At 42.4% G+C, this 24,303-nt stretch overlaps 2 protein-coding genes across 5 annotated transcripts; one reads left to right on the top strand and one right to left on the bottom strand.

The window, feature by feature from the left end:
• The first annotated feature begins 2,708 nt into the window (after positions 1-2,708).
• Positions 2,709-13,731, top strand: GTPBP4 (GTP binding protein 4). Its single transcript, XM_061468034.1, has 17 exons — positions 2,709-2,852; positions 3,542-3,712; positions 4,701-4,804; positions 4,890-5,026; positions 5,602-5,702; positions 6,076-6,168; positions 6,661-6,852; positions 6,938-7,003; positions 7,762-7,851; positions 8,290-8,400; positions 8,588-8,665; positions 8,773-8,824; positions 9,399-9,499; positions 10,347-10,544; positions 11,329-11,394; positions 12,473-12,607; positions 13,533-13,731. Exons 1-17 carry the CDS (start codon positions 2,805-2,807, stop codon positions 13,683-13,685), a joined length of 1,896 nt encoding a protein of 631 aa, XP_061324018.1. The 5' UTR covers positions 2,709-2,804; the 3' UTR covers positions 13,686-13,731.
• Positions 13,732-14,611: 880 nt separating this feature from the next.
• IDI1 (isopentenyl-diphosphate delta isomerase 1) lies at positions 14,612-20,526 on the bottom strand. Of its 4 annotated transcripts, XM_061468040.1 has the most exons (6): positions 20,398-20,471; positions 20,324-20,357; positions 19,642-19,802; positions 18,444-18,536; positions 16,977-17,107; positions 14,612-15,927 (listed from the first exon to the last, which is right to left on the bottom strand). In XM_061468040.1, the coding sequence occupies exons 3-6, from the start codon at positions 19,781-19,783 to the stop codon at positions 15,610-15,612; spliced, it is 684 nt and encodes a 227-aa protein (XP_061324024.1). In that variant the 5' UTR covers positions 19,784-19,802; positions 20,324-20,357; positions 20,398-20,471; the 3' UTR covers positions 14,612-15,609. The 4 variants fall into 4 exon arrangements, with proteins under 4 accessions (XP_061324024.1, XP_061324023.1, XP_061324022.1 ...); XM_061468039.1 differs by lacking the exon at positions 20,324-20,357 and having other exon boundaries at positions 20,444-20,526; XM_061468038.1 differs by lacking the exon at positions 20,324-20,357 and having other exon boundaries at positions 19,642-19,805; positions 20,444-20,506.
• Positions 20,527-24,303: the final 3,777 nt, after the last annotated feature.

Below are 24,303 nucleotides of genomic sequence, written 5' to 3' on the forward strand. Positions count from 1 at the left end.
ATGGAAGAACCCTATATGAAAAGGTCTTTTCATTTTGTGGGACTAAGCTACAATGATTTTGTCTATCGAATTGAAATGCATCAATTTGCCAAGTATGTCTAACTCCATCTACCCTTGCACAAATCACATGCAGATTGATCACCCTGGGTGATGCCCATTTTTGTGCCCATTTTTCCAGATACCTCTGTGGATGACCAGCACAGACATGGTCTGAGTCTTGCTGGATGATATCGGTTTCTCTTGTATAACGCACCTGAATATTTTTGTGCAGGTTTTGATTTCAAAGTGATACGAGTTCTACTCTACTGGAGTGGTGTTTTTAAAATACAAAATAGAGAATAAGTGTTACATGCCTGGAGTTTGTCATAGATATGAATGAGGATGTCTTGAGTGCAGCAAGCCAGCTGGGATAAGGAACTTCGTGGACCAAAAGAAACATAACTTGACATGGTCTGACCTCTCCTGGCAGCTGGAATAAGTCTCCAGGGGACACAATACCCAGAACACTGCCCAAATTTGGTCCTGGAAGGAACCAGCTCTCTTGAAAACTGCTCAAGAAAGTGGTAATGTACATGCAGTGTGAGACCAGGGGCCCCAGGGCCCAGCTCCTGGATAATCAGAATGCTGAGGGTCAGTTACATGGAGGGGTGCAGGGCATGCCTGCATGTAGAGAGTTGTGAGTACCTGCAACAGGCATGGGGCTGTGGGCTTCAGAGGCTCACATCAGAAGTGCCAGAGCCTGGGGGGGCTTGGGATGTGGTCCTAGCTGCTGGGCAGTCTGGGTGTCTCAGGCCACCTATTGGAGGGATCTTTCCAGAAACTGGGAGGTGGAGGGGAGGGTGTTTCCAGGCAAAACATAATATAAAGAGCGAAGTCAAATCTTACTGCACAAGAACACTTCAAGAAAGCAGACTGAAGTGGTCATCATAGAATCATAGAGTGGTTTGGGTTGGAAGGGATCTTAAAGTTCATCTAGTTCCACAGCCTGCCACAGGCAGGGACTACATTGGTTGCTTCCACTACACCAGGTTGCTCCAAGCCCCATCCAACCTGGCCTTGAACACTGCCAGGCTGGTTGCATCAAAATGTTTATGAAGCATCACACCCCTTCATAATAGGGCAGCTGCAGCACCATCAAGATGCTAGAGAAACTGGGATGGCTCCAACAGCATGTTTATGATTGAATAGTGCTCATACAGGCATTACTGAAATTACTTTCTGGAAAAGACTAGTTACTGGCTTGCCGATGAGATGAATTCTTAGTTTTCTAATACCTTACAAACTTCCAGTGTATCAGACAGATGTTTGGAGCATTTCATGAAAATTGGGAGCACAATAAAATAAAGGAAATGTCGAAGGAGTTGTGCATTTAAATTCCTAGCACTGTAGGAAAATGTATAGTGACAGAGTAATACATGGCTAAATTCTCTCAAGTGGAAAATGTCATGCTTTGTGTGGGGAGTGAAGAGAGAAGTGTGGAAGCCAAGGGAATTCTTAATTTTCAATTTAACTCACCTTCCAAAGTGTATTAAGTAATTTGTAATGTATTTAAAATTGATGCATTTCAGTGCATGCCCACTTCCTTTTAGTGTCAAGTAGAAAACAGGCACAGACACGCACACTGCACTCAGGTATCCTTCAAGTTCATGTATTAGGTCTCTGGATGGAGATACGCAAAAGAATAAAGCACAGGGTATAGCCAATATCATGAACTGCTCTAGAATTCACTCAGGCTTTGCCTATATCTATAAGGATTTATAATTTAGTATGACACAGGTCACTGAAAGTTACTACGAAGAAAAGAAGGCAGGGGCGGGGAGTGGAGGAAAAAGGGAAGTAAGAGTGTGTGTGTGTCTCCTGGTTTCAGCTGGGATTGAATTAGTTTTCTTCCTAGTTTGGGGTTAGGAACCCAGTAGCCTGACAGAGGTGAGGCTGCTGCAGCCCCGTGGCACCAGGCCCAGCTGGGAGGAAGGCTGATGGGAGCTCCGGTGGGAACACACGCACAGTACAGGTGTCTTTGTGTGCATGGCAGGCCACACAGACCCTCACACTCAGATCACCCAGCAGCTGGCTTCTGGAGACCCCCCCCAGCTGCATACACACATATGTATGTATGCATACATACACTGATGTACAGCATGCATGCACTGCGGTCCCTCCAGTTCCTGGCACCCCAGGCATACGGCTACTGGGAATCCCTGGCCCTTTCCCTGTGGCAGCACTTGGCTCCACACGCAGGTGCAGAAGACAGCCCCTGAACTAGGAAAATGGTTAGAACTTGAGTTTAATATGGCTCATCCCGGCACCCCTACAGGCAGTTACCCCTTCACCCGGCAGGGTGACCCAGGGAGCTGCTCCTGTTGACCCATCGGGTGGGTGGCACCCCTGGGCAACAGAGCTGACTGCTCACTGCAGTGAGTGATGGGCTGGGGAGCAGAAGGGTCAGGGGCCCTTCAGCACTGACCAGGTTATCGGGGTCCCTTCCACCATGCGTATTCTACGTTCCCTTGTGATAATGGAGATTAGCCTTTACTCATGTAAGCGAACAAGGTGAAAATGCATTCTGCCTTCACGGTCCGACAGGGCACAAAACACGACTGATGTAAATCACGCCGACAGGCCGCTGGGGACGCCCAGCCCTACAGCTCGCACTGCAGCTGCAGGCTACCCCACAGCGCCGCCAGCCCGGCCGTGCCCTGCCTCTCTCCCACCTCCTCTGCACGGAAGCGCGGAGCTCTCGCGAGAGGGACGGTCCCACCGTCTCTTCCGGCGGCGTGCGGCTCGGCCGGGTTGGGGCTGGCGCCATGGCTCTGTACAACTTCAAGAAGATCACGGTGGTGCCGACTGCCAAGGTACCGGTCTCGCTTCCCCCGCGTCCCTTCGCGCCCCGCAGCACGGGGCGACCTTTCCGGCCCGGCGGCGGCTCCTGCCGCGCCTCAGGACAGCCCCCTCCCTCGTGCTGCCGGCGTGGCATCGGCCTTTGCTTCCTCTCGCGGGCTCGCCGTGGGCTGGTGCTCCTGGGCCTGGCGGCGTGTACCCTGAGAAGAACTGGAAGGGTTGTGTGAAGGAAGTGCGGGGTCCTGTCAGCGGCCCTGCGGCCTGAGCAGGGGTCCTGAAGCTGCCGCTCTCCGCAGCCTGGCGGAGGTGTCGGCGTGGCCTCCACCAAAATCCCTCCTGATTCGCAGACCCGTGCCTTTGGGCTCATGGCTGCGCGCTCGCTCGAAACCAAGTTCTCTCCACTTGTGTGCTCACAGTGCTTCACCGCTCAGGGGTGACAGATCTGCCTGTCCTCCCCGCTCCGCTTCCTGCGCCTCCGGTGTGCCCGATGGCCCGCCCTTATAGGTTGAAATGACAACCGGACAGGGGGTGTGCAGACTTATTGCTGACTGGAGGTGAGCGCTTATGCTAACGCATATGTGTCACACCATGTGCGGCATGGGTGCGCCTGCCTGGTCCGTATGCGCCTCCACCACGATAAAAGTGTATAGCTTTAAGAGAACTTAACAGTTTCATGTAATAATTCATGTTTTATTGACTGCAGGACTTCATAGATCTGACATTGTCAAAGACTCAGCGGAAGACCCCAACTGTCATTCATAAACATTATCAAATCCATCGGATTCGGCATTTTTACATGCGAAAAATCAAATACACTCAACAGAATTACCATGATAGACTCACTCAGATCTTAACGGATTTCCCCAAATTAGATGTAAGTATTTTGTCATTTGATCGTAAAGGAACTTTGCTTTCATGACATCAGGAACATTTCTTCAGCAGCCTGTTGGTTTAATTTGAGTCTGTTTTGGCCTGAGCAACATCTTGCGTACTTCACTATGTGCACGGTTCTGACTCATTCCTGGTAGATTTTACTGAGAGTAATGTTAGGCAAACATGTTCTGTAAAAATAGTATGTATCTGCTAAGAAAGGAACTGTAAATGGTGCCTGTTAATGGCCACAAAAGGATGGGGTTTACAGGGTTTTAGCTGATCAGATATGTTTGCCAGAAGTTGAATTAAGAGAAATAAGGTATTTATGTTTTTCAAGTATGTCATGTCTGCTTATTTCTGCTTTGCGTATGCGTGTGTAAATAGTGCTTGTGGTTAGTCTTCCCTAGAGCATACTTGCGGGAAGTAAGAAATGTCATTTTGATTCCCGCTCTTCAGTTCCTCAGAAGTTACTTTGACAACATAAACATTGTTCTTTGCCTCTTAGAAGACAGTGTTGGAAACACACAGACAAGATGTGCATAGTGTTGGCTTCCTGATAACTGCAACTAGATCCACATGTCCAGTGGGCCTCTTTTATAGTAGTCTGCTCACACTGAAATTGTTGACCTGTAATCATATTTTTCCCTGGTGTTTTCATATCCAGTGAATATTACAGCAGAATTCCCACGAATATCTTCTGTGTTTTGTTTAGCATCACATGATGAAATTTCTGCAGATAAATACGTGCGTGGGTGAAATATTTTGTTTAAAAGGTTTGAACCAAAGATGTTACTTCCTTGGAAAGCTGAAGGATTTATATTTTAATGACCTAGCAGATTATTTTCCTTACATAAGGCAGTAATGAAAACTGTTTTGCTTTATTGTCATTTGTGTTGCTTACTGGACGAGAACAATTTTACACAGTTGCCAAGTTACAGTTGTCTTAAGGAAAGTACTAGGCTTAATTTTCTTTTGTGCTTTTGTTTTAGGATATTCATCCTTTTTATGCAGATCTGATGAATGTTCTCTATGACAAAGATCACTACAAGCTGGCTTTGGGACAGATTAATATTGCCAAGAATCTGATTGACAAGTAAGGGACATCACTTTCTTTGATTTTGTACCTGCCTGGTTGATTGTAGCAGAAATGGCTAAATTATTTTTTCTTGTCCTCACAGTGTTGCTAAAGACTATGTGCGGCTGATGAAATATGGTGACTCTCTTTACCGCTGCAAACAGCTGAAACGCGCCGCTCTGGGACGAATGTGCACCATTATCAAAAGACAGAAACAAAGCCTGGAATATTTGGAGCAAGGTTTGTGCTATGAATAGGCTAAAAAAAGGCATGTGAATTGGATGTAAAATTTACTCCTACATTTTATAACAGTTTGAAGAATGTGGGTAATACAGAATATAGGCAGAGGAAACGTAGATAGTTTCAAGATCCGCAAATACTTAGAATTTGTTTTTTAAGTAAATATTTTTTTTTCTTTGAGTATTCTTTAACTTCTGTGGTATTAATAACATTTCTAAAGTGTTTTTCTTTGCTTAAAAGTCACAGCCTTGCTTTTATTTGTCATTATTTTCATTAACGTGTTAAATATTTTCCAAACATTGCTTCTTATTTCAGGCTTTTTATTTCTTCAGGTTATGTGCCTGATTTGATGGGGTCATTCTAGCTAAAAGACAGGGATCTTCAGTTTTCAAATATTTAGTAACTTCCTTTTCCTGTTGTGTGTAGATACTTGTGGAATTTACAAACATGCACCTTTTCATAAATGAGCAATCAAATTATGTCAGAAAAGCTGTTAATTTGTAGAGAAACAATTCAGCGTATAACCTTTTATTCCATGTCAGTAAAAATGAAATTAAGTCTTTTTAACATTTCAGTGCGACAACACTTGTCTCGTTTGCCAACCATTGATCCCAACACACGAACTCTTCTGTTGTGTGGCTACCCAAATGTTGGAAAGTCGAGCTTTATAAATAAGGTATGTGAGTGGTTTTTTGGTTTCTTGTTCAAAAACAATACTGGGATACCATTTAACTAAAACAAGGTAACATTTAAACAATTTGATGTCTGATGGGAGTGGTACCAAATTCAAATGTGTGAGTAGAGGTTGAATGAAGTTCCTGGAGGGATAAGTGGGAAATAACGGTAGATTTAACTCTTAAAAATCATTATATTTTCCAAAACAGCATGTATCCCATTAACATATTTTCTCATGGAGAAATGCTTGCAGGGAAGACAGAATAGCCATTTTTTTAGCATTTTTAGTAGCAAAGAAACTGTATTGTAATTATGACATTCTGCTTGCAACTTGAGATTTTCAATAAATGTGTGTGAATAAATCTTGTTTTAAGGTTACAAGAGCAGATGTAGAAGTGCAGCCCTATGCCTTTACCACAAAATCTCTCTTTGTGGGCCATATGGATTATAAGTATCTTCGTTGGCAGGTAAGAACCGTTACTGTTTTGCATTTTCCATAAAGAAAAACTGGTTATAGTGAAGTTCCCGTTTTGCAAAGTCAGTTGCATTTCTGTGTCTTGAGAGCTGTTGTGCAAGGGGCAGTGTGCCAAATCAGGGTAGTAGTCAAAATCTGTTAAAAAAATATACATGTATGGGTGTTCTTTCAATTTGAGGGAAGCGTGAAAATGGAATTAGTGATAAAGCCAGTTTACATTTTATCAATGTCAAATTCTAAGCCAGTTTGGGGCAGGGCTTTCCATACTTTTCCAATACCAAGAGTCTTGGTTATTCTGAAACCTCATTCTTCTCCCATTACTCAATTTTCACATTCTCAGTTTGGCCAGGTTTACAGTCTGACTTACGACTAATGGGAAAAAACGTTGTCTTAGAAAAGACACGATTGGTGAGAAATCAAGTACATGTTCTAAAATAGTGTATCAATTGTCCTGTAATAACCCTGACAATTATGTTAATTTTAGGTAGTGGATACTCCTGGTATTTTGGACCATCCTTTGGAGGACAGGAACACCATTGAGATGCAGGCTATAACTGCACTTGCACATCTTCGTGCTGCTGTGCTTTATGTGATGGATGTGTCTGAGCAGTGTGGGCATAGCCTGGAGGAGCAAGTAGAGCTCTTCAGAAATATTAAGCCATTGTTTGCTAACAAGGTAGGTTTGGTTTACATTATTAATAAACCCCAGGGGTTTATAACATGATAACTTGAGTTATGATTCTTGTATTTCTTTTTATTAGCCACTTATAATTGTTGCAAACAAATGTGATGTGAAGAGGATTTCAGAGCTTCCTGAAGAGAGTCAGGTTAGACAACTACTCCTACTTCTCTTTACAAAAATACGGTGTACAACTGTCATGCACAGCTGTCATTTGTATTGGGCAAAACCTTTTATATGACCATTTCTTTATCTAACTGCTTGTAGTGCAATGGAAAGTAGCTTTCCAGGTCTTGACCTGTATCTTTTTAAGACCTGTCTAGTGTATATCATTGCGTTAATATTGTAAATGCCAAACAAGAAACAAGTCCTTAATAGTTTCAGAAATCTCTGATGATGTGAGAACTTAAGAGTTGCTACTGTAGTTGGAAGTGAAAAAAAAACCAAACCAAACTCAACAGACTTGTTCAGTAATAACTTCAGTAAGAGTTCAGAGGCAGTGAGCATTGGATTTGAGAGGTGTTGCTCAGCAGTTGCAGTAGAAGCTCCCACTGAGCAACACTCCTTGTATAGGCAGAGTTAATTCATTTGTATGTACAGGTTCAGGGACACTCAGAATTTGTGTTTCTTTTGTTTTGTTTTTTTTTCCCCTGTGGGTCATTTATAGGTGCCTTTTAGAAAGTAGTTACTTGCTTATAAAAGAAGTAACAGACGTGCTTATAAAAGAAGAAACAGATTAAATATAGAACTGCAGTTGTAAAGTTTCTGTCGCCTTTTTAGAAACACATTCTAATAAAATAGTAACAAGTTGCGTGTACTGATACTGGGTTAATATTCCTGTTCTTAATGGATTGGTATATTAAGAAATGGGCAGAATGTCATTCTTTGATAACTTTTCTATTTTAGAAAATATTTGAAGCTTTTGAAGCAGAAGGATTGTCTGTGATAGAGACAAGCACTCTAACAGAAGAAGGTGTAATCCAGGTTAAAACAGAGGTAGGTCTCTCTTCACTCAATTTCATTCCAGATGAATAATTGACATTTTGTCTCATGAATTTCATCTCAGTTAAACTGTGCATTGTAGTGATAAACTTCTAGCATGTTCTCCTTTGTAGGCTGTTGAGCCTCAGTGGACTTGGCTGCAAATGGAAAGATGTGTCTTAATACAAACCATAATTTTTTTTAAAATGTGGGTTTTTTTGTTGCCAAATCCTGTTACTTTCTCTTATTGTCAAGTCATTATGAGAAAAAGGATCATATGTATTTTCCCATTATACTTCTCATATGAAATAATTCAGTGCTTTCTTGAGAGACAAGAGATTAGACAGGAGATGAGATGTGAAGCTAGATGCTTGTGCCTGAAAGCCTGCTGTGTCATTTGTTGTATCAGGAAGGCTTCATTACTTACCTAATGTTGCCATGTTGCACTTTCAGGCCTGTGACAGACTGTTGGCCTATCGTGTTGATACTAAAATGAAAGGAAATAAAGTGAATGAAGTGCTGAATAGATTACACTTGGCCATGCCAACCAAAAGAGATAACAAGGTAGGCCATGTCTTAACATGTGAACAGATTAATATGGTGAAATTTGCTTATTTTTTAACTGCCTTTGCTGTTGGAATATGGTATTCTTTGGAAATTCAGTACTCTGCAATGGTGATTTATAGCATTATAAAAAAAATGATTTCAACTTTTTTCCCTCTTCTCTATTGGGGTGGATCATTCAATTCAGGAGCGGCTGCCCTTTATACCTGAGGGCGCAGTGGCACGTAAGAAACGTATGGAAGTAGACACACCCAGGAGAAAACTGGTAAGTGGCATCTCTTCATTAGGAAATCAGCAGATGGGTTTAGAATCTGGTATATTAGCCCATAGATTTTAAATGAATGGTACATAAAGCTATGTATGTCTTTGCAGGAGAGAGATATTGAACTTGAAATGGGAGACGATTATATTTTGGATCTTCAGAGTAAGTACTGTATCAGAGTCAGTATTACTATTAAACAGTAAATGTTGGCTATTTCAGTCATAAAGGAGAATGCTTAAATCTGCCTCCTTCCAACTAAGTAGGCCACCATTTTATTGAATATTGTACTTTTTACTTCTCTTCCAGAACTGTCATTTGCAGTGACTTTTGCTTGTCGTAACGTTGCTCGGATGTTTCCCATTTTAGCGTCACAGACATATAATGGCTGGTTTGATGATTCAGTTGGGTTTTCCCTTCCGTTTTACACTGTCCAACCTCATTAATTCTTGATGCTGTCTTTGTTGAGAAAGTATCAGTATGGGAGAGACCGCATGTATTGTGTTTCAGCTGGGTATCTGTTGTTTATTACAGCTTGGTAGTGGATCGTGTCATTATTGAACAGTATTTGATGGTAGGAAGGAGATCAGAAGTTTTGTGAATGTATCAGAGATGTAACCAAATTCTTGCCACTTAGCTTAGGCATGTGACACTTTTTTAAACTTTGATCTGAGTGTTTTCTGTCATTGAATGATTCAGGTTTTTTTTTCTCTTTATTAATTTTTGTTATATTTTTAAGAATACTGGGACTTAATGAATTCATCTGAAAAATACGATAAGATACCAGAGATCTGGGAAGGCCATAATATACTTGACTACATTGATCCGGATATAATGAGAGTGAGTTTTCCATTATTCTTTTTACACTTTTATTGCCTTTTTATCCCTTTATTTGCTTAACGTAAATTACTGTATATGTAGATTAAAAACTGTCACAAGAACAATTTCTTTTACATTGTTTGCAATTGTCATGGGAAAAGATACTGAATGATAAAGGACAGATTACCTTGTCAGAATGATGATGATGTTCTCCATCCCAAAACGTGAGGTTTGCAGGAGAAGTTATAATTCTTCATTCTTTGACTACAGCCAGAAGGAATGTAGCTATCAACTTTTATGTATTATTAATAATAGGAAATTGACCCATCAAATTTATGTCTGCTAGAATATGATGTTAAAGAAAATGGACTGAGTTCTCAATTTATAACGTTTTTATTTAATAATGATACGTTCTTGTCTGTTGCTGGTTGTGGAGGAGAGGCAGCGAGTGCAGACCCTGGTGATTGCCAGTTGTGCAGTTGGGATCATCTGAATTGCTGGCTCACGCTAAATGTAGAAATAGAAGTTTTTTTTCAGAATGTGTTTCCAGAAACAGCACAGTTCACAGGATAGCACATCTGCATTCACACAGCGGGCAGCTTTGGGGCTGTCACACAAATACAGCCAGACTGTAATGGAATGTGATCAAATAAGTCTGCATAGTTGTATGCCCCACAGGTTCACAGTAAGCTGTATCACCAGCTGCATTAAGTGTGGCTGGAGGGGGTCTGTTAAGTGATGTAGCTCCTTCTTTGAAGGGTCTGCATGCTGTCATGGCTCTGGGCCACACAAAAAGGTCACATTTTGGATTGTACGTCAAGGATTTGATGAGCATCTTGATTTTCATTTCATCTCTTCAAAATCTAAGAAACTGGAAGAATTGGAGAAAGAGGAAGAGCTGAGAGAAGCTGCTGGAGAATATGACAGTGAACCAGAAAGTGAAGATGAAGAGATGATGGAAATCCGGCAGTTGGCACTACAGATCCGAGAAAAGAAGAAACTGAAAATCCTGCAGTCAAAGGAGAAAGATACTCGAGGTCCAAGGATGCCTAGAACAGCTAAAAAGGTGAGTGGAGAACATGCTATCAAAGTCTCCTGATGTTTAATAACTTTAAAGGAACATACAAGAATAATAGGTAGTACAGCTGTCAACCTTTTCTCATGTTTGCCCCTCTCGCTCGCTGTTTGCTTCCTGCTGCCCTCCCAGGAGTTCTGGCCACTACTTGATTGTGGAGGCCAAACCAGATGAGTGACAGTAGCCCTTCTTGGTCTGGGTCACACAAGTGTGTCTCATGTAAAATTCCACATATGTATTGCAGAAAAAGTTCTGAAGAATATAACTCAGCTCATCTGATTGGGTTGCATCGTATATTGTTATTATTATTGTTGTTATTTTAAATTCATATAATGAGGAAAAGCTTTTGTGAGCAGCCCAGGGTGGTTACAAATAATATCTGACAAGAAGACATCTTGAGAAAAGGTATACAGCTGATTTGGCACCCAGTATTTCTTACCTTTCCTGAAGTGTGTCTTTTAGGAGGGGAGGAGAGATTTCTGACTGAAGTGACCGCTCTTGGTCACCTTCCCCCCCAAAAAGGCAAACTATTTGAAAGATCTTTTAGGGAATGCTGGGACATTGCAGGCCTGCGAAGGGGATTTACGGGTGAAAAGAATTTAGTTGCAGTAGATGAAACAGGGAGTTATGACTTCCATCATCTGCCTGTGAGATGTACCAAAGGAGTAAATGTGTGGTCAATGTAATGGGCTTATGGTGGTATATTAAGACAAGAAACAAGATAGAACCATACTTTCTGGAAAGAAACATGTTCTCTTACCTGTCTTTTTTACAGGTCCAGCGGAAGGTGCTAGAGAAGGAAATGACAGATCTTGGACTCGACATGACTAACAAAGATGACGTAAGTTTTTGCTGCTTAAACACAATGCTCATCTAAAGGAGATCAGTTTCATTAGACACTGGATTTCTCCAAGCATGTTTGAGCATGCATATTACAGTTAGAAAGGTGAGAGGTGGGATCTATTAAGGAGAAAATAGGAAACCCAGACAAGGCAGTATTGGAATTTTTGAGTGACGTGATCAAAATATGTTGGGTAGGCTGAAAAGACACCATTTATCACTAATCACACACATATATATCTATATACACACTGCTTTCTATTAGGACTCTTTTGGAGTTTGTGTAGGATCGAACAGGATTTGGCTAAAGGCACTTGGTTTTCCAGTGTGCTTTGTTGGATGAGCTACTGCTATGTCTGAAATAGTAATAATGACAGATCAAGCTCATCTTTTTACAGTTTATGAGTTCTGTGAGTTGTAATTGAAGTTTTTGAGGGCAGCTGGCCTCTCTAGATGTAAGGCAGCTTCAAACACAGATTTGCCTGTGGGAGACATTTCATTTTATCAGACATCTTTAAAAAATGCATTTTGTACAGCAAATCCAGCAGTATTATGGGACCAAGGAGTGTCAACATTACACATCTGAAGGAAGCATTTGCACTGCTCTGAGCCGACGTGCCATGTTGATTTAGGAGCAATGTCAGTGAGAAGGAATTCAATACTTACGCTGTAGTATGGTAAATCTTCATGTCTAAAATTCTTCAGGGCTTTGTCCTGTAAACAGGACACTAATCACGGAAGGTTTCTTCATTGCTGCTTTGCTGTTGCAGAATTGCTTCACTATTGCTATCTGTTAATTTGTGTGTGTCTCTTTATCGTTATGTACAAATCTACTTGGAAAAGAAATCAGAACTGAAGTGAATAACTGTGAAAAGAGTATGCTGATATTTACCAAGCTTTGTATTGTAATGGAGTACAGAAAGGCAGGGACCAACAGTTGACAGGGTCTTCATGTTACTATGGAATAACCAGTATAATGTATCACAGCAGTCCACTTCCTGGCTTTTTGTATGGAAGTGGAGCATGTCCGGGACAGTTGTTTCTGAGTTTCATGATTAAAGTGATGTTTTGAATTTCAGGCCCATTATGTGAGAAGGTCCCGCAGTACTACAAGGAAACGTAAACGTGATGAATCTGAAACTCCTAAATCCGTGGCACGCAGTCGCAGCTCCTCTCGCACACCACGGGATGTTTCTGGTCTTCGTGATGAAAAGGTTTGTTAAAGTTATTTACCTTTACAGCAATTAAATCTTAGCAAACTAAATGTTGGGCCCCCCAACACAAGAGGGATGTGGACCTGTAGGAGCAAGTCCAGAGGAAGCCATGGAGATGCTCAGAGGGCTGGAGTACTGCCTCTGCTGTGGAGACAGGCTGAGAGCTGGGCTTGTTCAGCCTGGAGAAGGCTCAGAGCAGCTTCCAGTGCCTTAAGGGGCCAACAAGAAATCTTGAGAGGGACTTTTTACAAGGACATGTAGTGATAGGACAAGGGTGAATGGCTTTAAACTGGCAGAGGGGATATTTACATTAGATATTAGGAAGAAAGTCTTCACAGTGATGGTGGTGAGGCACTGGCACCTTCTCACTGGTAGTGAGAAGCTGTGGCTGCCCCATCCTGGTCTGGTGTGAGGTGTCCCTGCCCATGGCAGGGTGGTTGGAACTGGATGAGCTTTAATGTCCTTTTCAACACTAACCATTCTATGTCTGTATAATAAATCAGCTTGATTGTACTTAAAGCAGCTTCTGGGAACCATCACACTGGCTGGTTCTGTTTGTCCAGAGTTCAGTTCATTTGAACTCCATACCTCAAAAGTGCCTTGTTCATTCTTACAAATACTACAGACTAAGGAAGTACATTGTAAATTTTTGTCTCAAATGCACATACGAAGGAAGAGATCTACAAACTGTGGAGCTCCTCCTTCAGTAAGTTAGGGATTCTATGGATAGTGCAATCATAGCATTGGAGTACTGGAAGAAGAACAGTTCTGCTAAGGAGGATTAGCATCATTTGCATCAAGCCTGTCCTAGAGTATGTTGGGTGTTAGTTCATTTCCTTGTTAAAATCAGCTAGGTCAGTAGTTTTTGGAAGGTAAAGCTGGTCACCTGAGTTACTGAGGAATGTTTGTGTTTGTTTTTCAATAGATGGTGAAGAAGGTCAAGATCATGGCAAAGAAAGCTCAAAAGAAGATGAATCGCCTGGGCAGGAAAGGGGAGTCAGACAGACACATATTTAACTTGAGGCCAAAACATCTGCTGGCTGGAAAGAGAAAATCTGGTAAAACACAGAGAAGATAAAGGAGTCTTCTGAATTCCAAATAAAAACTCTGTCTGTGAAAACCGATTTCTAGTCCTCTTTTTCCTTCTAGTATTACAGTGTTAAAAAAATACATGGTTCGTGTTAGTAGCTTAGATACCTGAAGCTCAGAGAGCTTATACCTTGATCTTGCAGAATGCTTTATCTGTTCAAGGCAGAAGACTGACAAAAGTGAAATACTCCCTTTTTGTCACTGGTTGGTCAAGAACAAGGTAGGAATTACCCAGAGGTTAGTAAAGTTATGCATTATAAATATGCTTCCTGAACACTACACTTAAAATGCAGAGATTTAAATGGGAATCCAGTGAAAGGGGATGTTAAAAACAAAACAGCAAGAATCCTTAAATTATTATTGTTGTCACTATTAAAATACAACAAGGTAAGAAGAGTTCAGAAAGAAAACAAGTCCAAAGTTTATCTTAGGTATTTTAATGACAGTCTTTAAGATAATGTATTTTAAGTATTTGAAAAGTACTGTAATGCATTACTTGGGTAATGTGGCTGATTGCACTGAATTAATAATTGAGTGGTTATACTGAATCACTGTTCCCTCACCCACATACAACCACCTTTGCTCTAACAAAAACCTCTAAGTGTTGAAAACTGGGAGATGCTGGCACATGGGAAGCTTCAGTGCTGCAGTCACGACTGGGACACAAAAGAGCATGTTAACCTCTGGGAAAAAGGAGTTTTACCTCAAACCAAACACAGACTGGTTACAACTGTTTTACACACAGCAAGAAATGGTATGGAAGGCATACTGTTCCAGCAAGACACCTCTGGGAGAAGTTAACTTCAGAGATGTATGTTGAGCTATCCGCTAACAGAAGACATCACAATTGATAAATAAACCACGAAGCCCAAGAATAATTAACTCAAATTGAGACACCCTACATTATATGTCTTACTTTATAAAGCCTTTTACTTTATAAAGCCTTGACATCAAGATCAAAAAAGATTAGCTCTTGCACCATGGTGGAACTTCTGGTGAACCAAAATCAAGACCTGATGTAAGCCCACAAGTAGTTCATCTTGAATTTTGGAGTATAAGGAGTTTGAGCTGTCTGGAAGTGACCATTACAGCAGATGCTGTATGAAAAAAAAACTCCTGTCAGGATGCCTTTGTTTTCTGAAAATTGGAGAAAAGCCATTTAATTCCTGTGTTAGATAAGTACTGTTTGTGTGTGCTACAATTAACATCCCTCCTCTTTTTTTAAGACATGTCCAGTATCTAGCCATAAACTGACCAGAAAAGGTTGGTGGGGAAAAAAAAACAACATTGGGCAGAGGGGGTGTTTGGCTTATTATCTAAAGCTATGACATATATTGCAGCACTTCAAAGTGAAACTATCCACACAGACAATCCAATTACTTAAGCTTTTATGTGCTCAGTTAATTATAGAGTACACTAGCTGAAGAGACTTGCTTTCTGCAATTAAAGTCATCCTGATTACTTTGAATTAATTGGGTTTTTCTTCAGGCAACCTATCTGCTCAGCATCAGTGCAGAGCTTGCCTCCGTGTGTCACTGCTGCTGCATAGGGGCCAGGCCCACTGGAGGAGCAGGACAGGGTGTGGAGTTGTGCAACGGAGCAAGAGCAAAGTCGGCACACTCAGGCTGAGGATCTTATGTATCACATCAGGTAGTGGAGAAGAATGAGCCCAGATGTTTCTTATGTTGCCACTACCCATTTTACATGAGATCAATGGTAACACTCCCAAGAGAAACAGGGCTGGGGGACTAAAAGGTGAAGACAGGAAAAAAAACCACTGGCTATAACCATCTCTGTATGAGAACACATTACTAAACATGCTCCAAGTTTTCTGCAGACAGTAACTGAGTCACGAGCTACCATCGTGTCAATGAGAGCACATCACTGCCAGCCTTCAGCATCCTTTTCCCCAGTTACATTCGGTGTATTTTCTCATGATCAATGAATTTGTTCAAGTTATGCAAGTTATCCCACCACTTAAAAAGAAAAGCCTCTGCAATGAGTTTAAACCACGGAGTAATCTTAACTTCATCCCTGGAAGCTTTGTCCAAGAGCTGTTTCAGTTCCTTCTGCGTCACGTAGCAGTGGCTTTGGATCTCATTAGGGTCAGGATTAAGAGTTACATCCTTCTGTACAAATAAGATGTAGTCTATCTCATGTTCTCCCCAGATCCCATCGGACTTGGCCTTGTAGTGAATCCGTGTCAGGTACTGGATTTCTTCTGGAGTCACCTGCAGCCAAAACACTTGTCAGAGCCAGTGCCAAACTGGAACACTTGCACTGCTAGGCATGGCAGTAGAACTCCCAGCTGTTACCTGCTTCCTTAAACACTATTTTTCCCCCAGGCGTACAACTGCAATGTACTTCACAAAGAGTTACTGGCAGGGTGGTTGGAACCAGATGATCTTGAGGTCCTTTCCAACTTTGACCATTCTGTGATTCTATACATGAAGTTCTAAATAACTTCTGCCAGATGTGAATCATCAATAGAATACAACTGCTTGCACCTACCCTCCACCTCCCAAGGGAAAGACATTCTAAAGCTAGGGCCAGAACTGCGTATGACAGACCATGCACACCCTCATCTACCAGAGATCTGGGCAAGTGGCAGACTGGGTAATTAATTCTGGGGACCACCACTGCATTATGCTTCCCAGTCGCGCGCTGCTCCTCCTGTGTCCTAGGGCACAAATGTAAAGTTACAAAACCTGGGAAGAGATCTGGACCAGGATCATAGTTCAGGCAGCTGCACCCTGCTCTCTGTGCGCTCCCGAACTGCCACCAGAAAGGAAGGTACGAGAAGCAGGCTGTACAAACACCGAGTGCCAAGGCCACACTACTTCCCATTGGAAACCTGGGATTGCAGAGAGGCTTGTACATGGCTCTTGGCAGCACATTAACAGTGATGCCCTCCAGGAGCAGCAGTCCTACCAAAAGTGTGCAGCACTCTGCTGTTGTCCTAGAGGAAGGGTGTCATTTTTGCCTTCCCCTGGGCAAGCAGAACGGCCTGCCCAGCTGGAAAACACAGGCTAGACATGAAGCAACGCAGTCCTTCATCACAGCCTGATTTACTTTTTGGCTCATGCTCAGTCTGAGCCAAATATTCTAAAATACTAATTACTGAGATGAACTTTCGAGACCCTGGAACATAGATGAAGTTCACTGAGTTCCCTGTATCTCCGAAGTTAAGCCTGTTCTTAGGTTTCAGGCTGACCCTGGCTGCCAGATACAGTTAGTCTGTAAATTGGCAAGAATTCCTGTTCCTCCCTTCTTCTGTTACCTGCTCCATGGGAATTCCTAACTCTGCTTTGAGTCGTCTCTGTGCTGCTCTCCGAACACCAATGGCATTATTTTCTTCCAGTTCCAATGGATGGCTTAGAGGATGACTGCAACAAGTGTTGGTAAAGCAATCTGCAAGAAGTTTCGATCAGTACATTTTTGACACACAAAGTACTGGGGAAAAAAAGAAACAAACAACAAAACCACCAAAACCCCAAACCAAACACAAAACCAAAAACCAAACAAAACACAAAACCACCCCCCCCCAGACGTAGAGCAGTTATTCAATGCATCACAACTGTTTCTCTTTTGCAGAGAAGGGTACGAGAGGAAGGAAGGTGTTTTCACCTCATACTTCACCTATTTTGCAACAAAATTTGCCTCTACAAGTACACTGCAGGTTAGTTTGATTCACATGGAGACATGCATTCTCATACCCATGACAAAACCTACTTAGAAAGCATGTTTATGAAAGCCTTGTTTACTCTGCAAATGACAATTAAAATTACTTTGGGGAGTTTATAGGCAACAGAACACTGGAAATATTCCTAGAGCTTCAAGAGCAGCTGCCTGTAAGTAGAAGTAAATACACAGTTTATGCTTGTGTTTAAAGGACACATCCTGTGTATTCTGTTTCAAGTATATGAAAAATTACTTTTCAGTTATGTAGAATAGCTGTGATTGGCCAACCTTTTATCTGTAGCAGTCCAGCTAAAAAGCATCTAAAGTAGAGCCAGGTTACCTACAGACTACTCAGCAGCATTTTCAGTAGCTAGCAGTCAAGGAAAGAAAACGAGGTCTCTCTTCCAGGAGAGGGTTAGAAACACTTGTATTCATTTTCCTTCCAAAATTCTGAAACAGCTTTGTGCTTCCTCAAACACATCTCGTGTAAGCTATTTTTCTTTCATTATTTTTATGTCTCTCCATCTGCATTCAATCGTAGGGGTTCAGGAGTTTCAAAGATTGCCTGGCCACACAGTCTCACTTCTTCTACAGTTAAAAAAGTGCTGGTGAAGACATACACAGCTAACGGTCTGTGGATCTCACTGAAGCACAATGCAGCTGTTTCCAAGCAGCAGGGCTCTGCTACTTATCACCTACGTTTCTTTACCAGTGGAATGAGAACACTCTCCACAGCTACCAGAGCAATTCCTGCAGCTCCATGAAATAAATCTTGCAGCAGAGAAGGTAAACAACACAAATTCCGTGCTTGCATAAACAGGATCAACCATGTCAGGGAACAATCATTTCCTAAGAACGTACATAGCAATAAGCTACCGTTCTCATTGTCTTACATCATCCACAAGGTACGTACATCTTTCAACATCAATACAAGGGGAGTATTTAGAAGTACCTCCCCTCTGAAGCAGTAAATTCTAATACCTAAAATGAGTTACACTGTAAGATTAGGCCAGCATATTTTTTTAAATAGAACATTTTGATAAATACAGTCTGCTTTAGTACTAACCTGGAAATGTAATTTTTGCACTTGACCTCTGCTGTAGTAACAGTTTATTTTCTGTATTAAATAAGAAAACACTGAAAGCTCGGTGCAGTAGACCTGAAAACAGAAAAACAAAACACGGAGAGCTGTTTAACAGAGGAGAGAAAAAACATACAGAGTTATTTCAAGAGCTTAGAACAGCCTCATTTTGGAGTATTCTAATTAAAAACTCACTTGTTAAAAACCAAGGATTTGATAAAAAACTTCAGTTATTATTTAGGGTCTTATGCAAACATTATGAAATTAGAGAAGTGTTAAGAACAACTGCAACAGAAGAGTTCTTCTAAACTTGGTCAGTTTGCCATTCTGAACACTCATGTTTGGGCAAGCTTTGAAGGAAGGTTCAGTAACCAAAAATTTATTATCAAAAAGAGATGACTCAAATTCCTAAGAAAATCTGTATGGAATTTTAAGACACTTCATGAATTGCAAAAGTACACTGGAAGATAGGCTCACTTAAGTGAAATTTTGCTTTTTTCTGCCCCTTTTGAGTTTGTTATTCATAGAATCACAGAATGGTTTGGGCTGGAAGGGACCTTGAAGCTCATCCAGTTCCAACCCCCTGCCATGGGCAGGGACACCTTCCACTAGACCAGACTGCTCAAAGCTCCATTCCTCACTCTTCAGGAAGATGTTTTCCCCGAGTACAAAAAAGGAGGTCACACACTACTATGGGAGATTCATGAATCTGACCAACCTCAAATAAAATCCACAATCAATTAGAATGACACCAACAAAAGTCTTTTCTGTTAGCAGTATTTGAAGCAGAACTCTGTGTGAAGAACTTAAAAATCAAAGCCTCTTCTACTTGAAAACAACTCAGTGGCATTCTCTAGGAAAAGCTACATAGAATCAGGTATCCATAATAGCATAATAACAGGACAATAGGATTTCTATCACCAAAATGGGATTCAGAAGTATTTATAGAGATATGCAGCTTATACCCACAATGACACATTTCTCTCCTTTGCTACTGCTTGCCATTGTGTGTTTCTCCATACTGCAGTACTTTTAAAATTAGATACTGCACGCTGGGGGAGGAGGGGGGCTGTGAGGAAGCACTTGCTCTGGTTCGATCAACCTGTTAATGTAATCATGACTGGATTTCTGAAAACACTCATTCAACTTAACTGTTCAAGCAGAAGGCTCAATTAAGCCATACCTTTATCAATGTTCTCATTCAAGTGGCAGTTTTTCTTGGTATCTGCTCCAATCTTATTATCATTTTCATCAATCAGGATGCACATCTCTGCCAAGAGCTGCACCTGCTGCTCATCCAGGTGGTCTGTGCTTACTTCAGGCATTGTGATGGTGGCACACGTTCTACTGTAAATAAAAACAACAGAACGAAGAGTCACTCAGTACTAACAACATCCATAAGGTTCTGGACGAAGTAGGAGAAACAATCAAATGGCTAGGTTTTCTGACATTGTGCACCAACTGTATTTTGGGGGGTCTACATGCTTTTAGATTGCTGAAACTTCCAATTCACAATACCAATCACACATTTGACAGGTGCTTACAAGATCTTTTTCACTTCTCTGAAAGCCCTGCAGCAGCTGCTGCTGAACAGCTGTATCAAATATAACGCTTTGAGAGGGTGGTAGTGCAGGAAATCCAACTCCAAGCTTGACCCAGCACAGAGCTCACCTCGCCTAACCCCACAGCCTGTGCACGTCCTGCACACTGACCTGCGCTACATTTATAGTGCCACACGTCGTGTGCACAACCGGTTTCCCCCCCATCAGTAAGAACTAAGCAACAAGGCTTCCCTGACCAGGCGCTCCAAAACACCCCCAAACCCTGCCCTCGCGGCCCCTGTCCACGCTGCAGCCAGCTCCCACCGCCCTCTGCCTCCGTTGCCCCCCTCCCCGCCGGGCCCCGTCCCTCCGCAGCTGCCCCGCTCCTGCTCAGCCCAGCCCCGTCCCTCAGCAGTCGCCTTCTCTCTCTCCCCCCACCGTCACCTCTGGGCCAGGACCTTCCCCCCACGCAGGCCGGCTGCGGACGCGAGGGTCTGCTGTCGGCCGCACACCCGCCGGCGGCAGCTCCACCCTAGAGGCACGGCAGCCCTGCGGCGGGCCACGGCTCCGGCCCGGCTCAGCACGCGCCACATGGCTCGTCACTCCGCTCCCGCAAATGGCGGCGCCCCACCACTACAACGTCACCGCATCGCACCATCGCCCCACCGCGGTGCAGCCTGCCCAGGAGGAGAGACTTAACAGTGACGGAAGGGCGCAGCCAACTGCAACACAGCCGGGTAGAGACGCTGACCAATAGGAAGAGAGAATAGCGGCGAGCTAGCCAATGGGAGCGGGGAAGCCTAATCGGGCTGTGGCCAGCCGGGCACAGCCATTTCCGTCAGGATGGGAGGAGGGCATGGGCTGTGGTGCCGAGCCGCGGTTCGGGATGGACCTTCTGACACAGAGCCAAGGCTCAGTCGTGGCAGGGCTACGCCGTGCTGGGGCACGCCAAGGCGGATGGAGCGAGGATGGATGTAGGGCGGTACGGGACAGATAGGTACCGCACTGCAGGAGAGCGGACCCCAGGCCTTCATCTGGGGGCAAGCCGCGCTGCAACAGCTTGTGATAAGAGCCTTTATCTTCTCCTGGCAGTGAGAGGTTTAAGAGTTTTTAACACTGAGCGCTGCCTACTGTCTTTATACCCGTGCAGGAAAACCTAAAGGCTGCACCACAGTGCCAGCTCCTACAAGTGTACCTTGCTTGTGGCAAACAGCTTCTGGATCGAATTTATACTCGGGTCTGGGAGCATTCTTCTAGGCAGATACCCTAACCACAAGACTTGAGTCACAGGGCTTTTTCACAGTTTCGGTAGCACACTTGGTTGTTTTTCTTTGCCCTGTAGCAGGGCCCATAGAATCAGAGGGTAAGTGTGTGCCACACAGATCACAGCTTGTGGCACTCTTCAGGGTGGGAACAGTGGTGGTCTCCCTTCCTTTGCTGACAGCTACAGTTCATAGAAAACTCTGTTAGCCAAGCTCTGAAATTGCCAAACTTGTTTTTAAGGGACAGAGAAAGAAACGCCCAGTTTCTAGATGGGAACCAAGCACAGGCAAGATGCCAAGGTGAGCCTCTCCAATATGTGTGTCTAGAAATGCATCAGGTACCTGGTCTAAAGGCAGAGGAACATCAATATCTCTGTAGAAACTTCACACCACCATAATGGAATATGTTTGGAGTAAGACTTCTTTTGCCAGTTTATTGCCTTCCGCAGATTTGGATTTATTGTTAGAGTCCACAAAAGGCCTGTCTCCCATGTTGTCTTGGGTGTATCACTCTTTCTGACTGCCTCTCAGTTCACATTCCAGCATTTTGGTCTGCCTTGAGTTTTCCTGTGAAAGGGACAGATGGCCTTTCATTTAGATACGGTTAGCAAAACAAAATGTTCAAACTGACAGTTAATGTCCTACAAATGGAGTTTCCCTCTGCAAAACTTGATAAATGGCAGGAGGTGGTTTGAGTGAAAGCCACCCGAAACCAGCAGGGAGCATCAGAAGTGAAAAAAAAAAACAAACAACCAAAACCAACCAACATGCCAGCTGCTGTATATCCCTATAACTATAGAAAACATAACATAAAACCATTAATGTTGTGTTATTCATTAACATATTACAAGTGTAATATTATCACAAGCACATTAGTAATAACTAACATGCACTCTCAGAAAGGGCTGAAATAGTTACTTTTTATCCTGAGTCACTATTGATCATGAAAACACAGTAAGTGGATATTGAGCTCTGCAGAACTACTGATAACATCCTTCACCATTATCGATCACTCACTACTTTTACTGATCCAGTGTAACCAAATGTAAGGGACACAAATCTACCCCAGATCTTTAAGCTACTGAGATGGAGATACAAACCAGCATTTCACATGAAGACAATAAAGTTAACAAGAAGCCCTCCTGAGAGTGAAGCCCTGTTGGAATAGAAATTTCTACCCTAAAAGACAGAAATGGGGTCTGCACACGGGGCACAGGTGATGTATGACATACACCGATGAGCAGATGGACACAGTGACATTCAGGCTACACAGTGGAGTGATACCAGAAAAAGATTCCCATAGGTAATGGGTTAAAGAAAAAAAGAATCTTTTCCTTCTTCCTAGTAATAAGTATTGAGAACTTCTCTACAGGCACTTTAGAACCTGTCAGAAAAAAACTATAGCTCCTGTCTTGCACGGACAAAGCACTTCTCCTGGAGCAACACGATGAACAACATGTCTGACATAAAGTGCTGGTGGTTAATGAGAGACAGAAGAGCAGCCAAAAAAGATGAGAGAGACAAAATAACCCCTTTTCACAAAACAGACAAGGGAGAAATCACCCAAGCCTTTAACCAAAGGCACTTTCAGGATTATGTGCTTTGTCACCTGCATCATTGTTTCTCTCACTCCCCTCCAAACTTGCCCTGTTCCTTCAGTGAAGTTCTTTGTGTTGAAGATAAAGCAGCCTCATTTTTGTAATGGTATGCATTTCAGTGAAACCTCAGAACTTTTACTTCACCCCACATAAACAGAGGCATGCCTGAAGTGACATATACATGCCTTTAAATCTTGATTTAATTTATGCATCCCCTGAACTCTGCCAACTGTTTCTAAACACCCTACTAACAAGGGAAAAGCAGTCTTAACCACCACTATAAAATCTCTCATTTCACCTGAAAATCCAGCCAGTTGCAAATCACTGATAGAATTTTGCTCTCTACTAAGGTAAAGAAAACATGACCCCCACCAAACTAGAGCTAAATGCTTTAATTATTCAGCAAATTAAATAAGAAGACAGTAAAGCAGAATAAAATACATGCTGAAGAAACCAGGGGTTTGACCCCAGCCTACAACACACAGTCTCTTGAGACACATCTCAGTTTTCAGCTTTGCTAAGCAAAATTAAGGACTTTTCCCCACTTTTCACAACCAACCCACCTCTTTTTTAAGCTTCCTCTTCACTTTTCCTGATATTGAAGACTTCTAGTTCATCCTTCTCATCTATAGAGCTATACTTATTGCTAGTCTCTATGAAAAATTCTTCCTGGATGTCTGCTCCTGCCCTGAAGCCACAGCTCTTCAAGAAACATTTAAGTAATCCACTTACATGCAGAACAACAACAGCCTGGATGAGGAGGTGAATAGCTTTCTGTCCTAATGAATCAGCTGTTGTTCATTTGCTCCTTCTTTCTTAAAAGGCCTATTTCAGGAAAGTGGGTTGGCTTCAGCTCACTTCAGAGAAGATAGATGGCTTTGTAGTAAAAATGTAATGCATGTATGCTAAATATATAAGTAGGATACTGCACTTGCATTTACTTTTGCTACCTTCAGCATGATGGAAAGTGATATGATGGATGACTTCCAAGTGTACAGCATAAAGCAATGATTAATGATACAGGACATCACTCTTTTAGAATGGTGATGCTGGGATGTTTTCTGTATGGAAGAAGTAACTCTTGAGTCCTTTTCTTTCTTAGATAAGTTTTTCTTTTGTCTTTCTTTTGGTTTGAGCAGATAAGTTTTTCTTTTTCTTTTGATTTGAGCTCTGGGCAGGGTGCTTTGCCTTTTCATGTTTCTTTTACAGGTTTGTAAAATCTTAATTCTTTCAACTATTAGTCTGTTGCTGGTTTCCTAAGCCTTGTATCTTGTCTTCTCAAGTGCAGCCACAGATGCAGAAGCAGGTCTGGAAGGTGATGTGCAGTAACTTTTGCCACTCAGTTTACTGAAATGCCTACTTAAAAAGCTTTTTAGCTGCTGATAAAAGGCAAACTAGTACTGCCCCAAGCTCCCTATGCTCCTGTGTGGCTATCTATGCCTGT

This window comes from Pezoporus flaviventris, unplaced genomic scaffold (assembly GCF_033815535.1).
Source record: "Pezoporus flaviventris isolate CSIRO_AGI_PZ_B2104156 unplaced genomic scaffold, CSIRO_AGI_Pfla_v1 ptg000047l, whole genome shotgun sequence".
Taxonomy (NCBI): domain Eukaryota; kingdom Metazoa; phylum Chordata; class Aves; order Psittaciformes; family Psittacidae; genus Pezoporus; species Pezoporus flaviventris.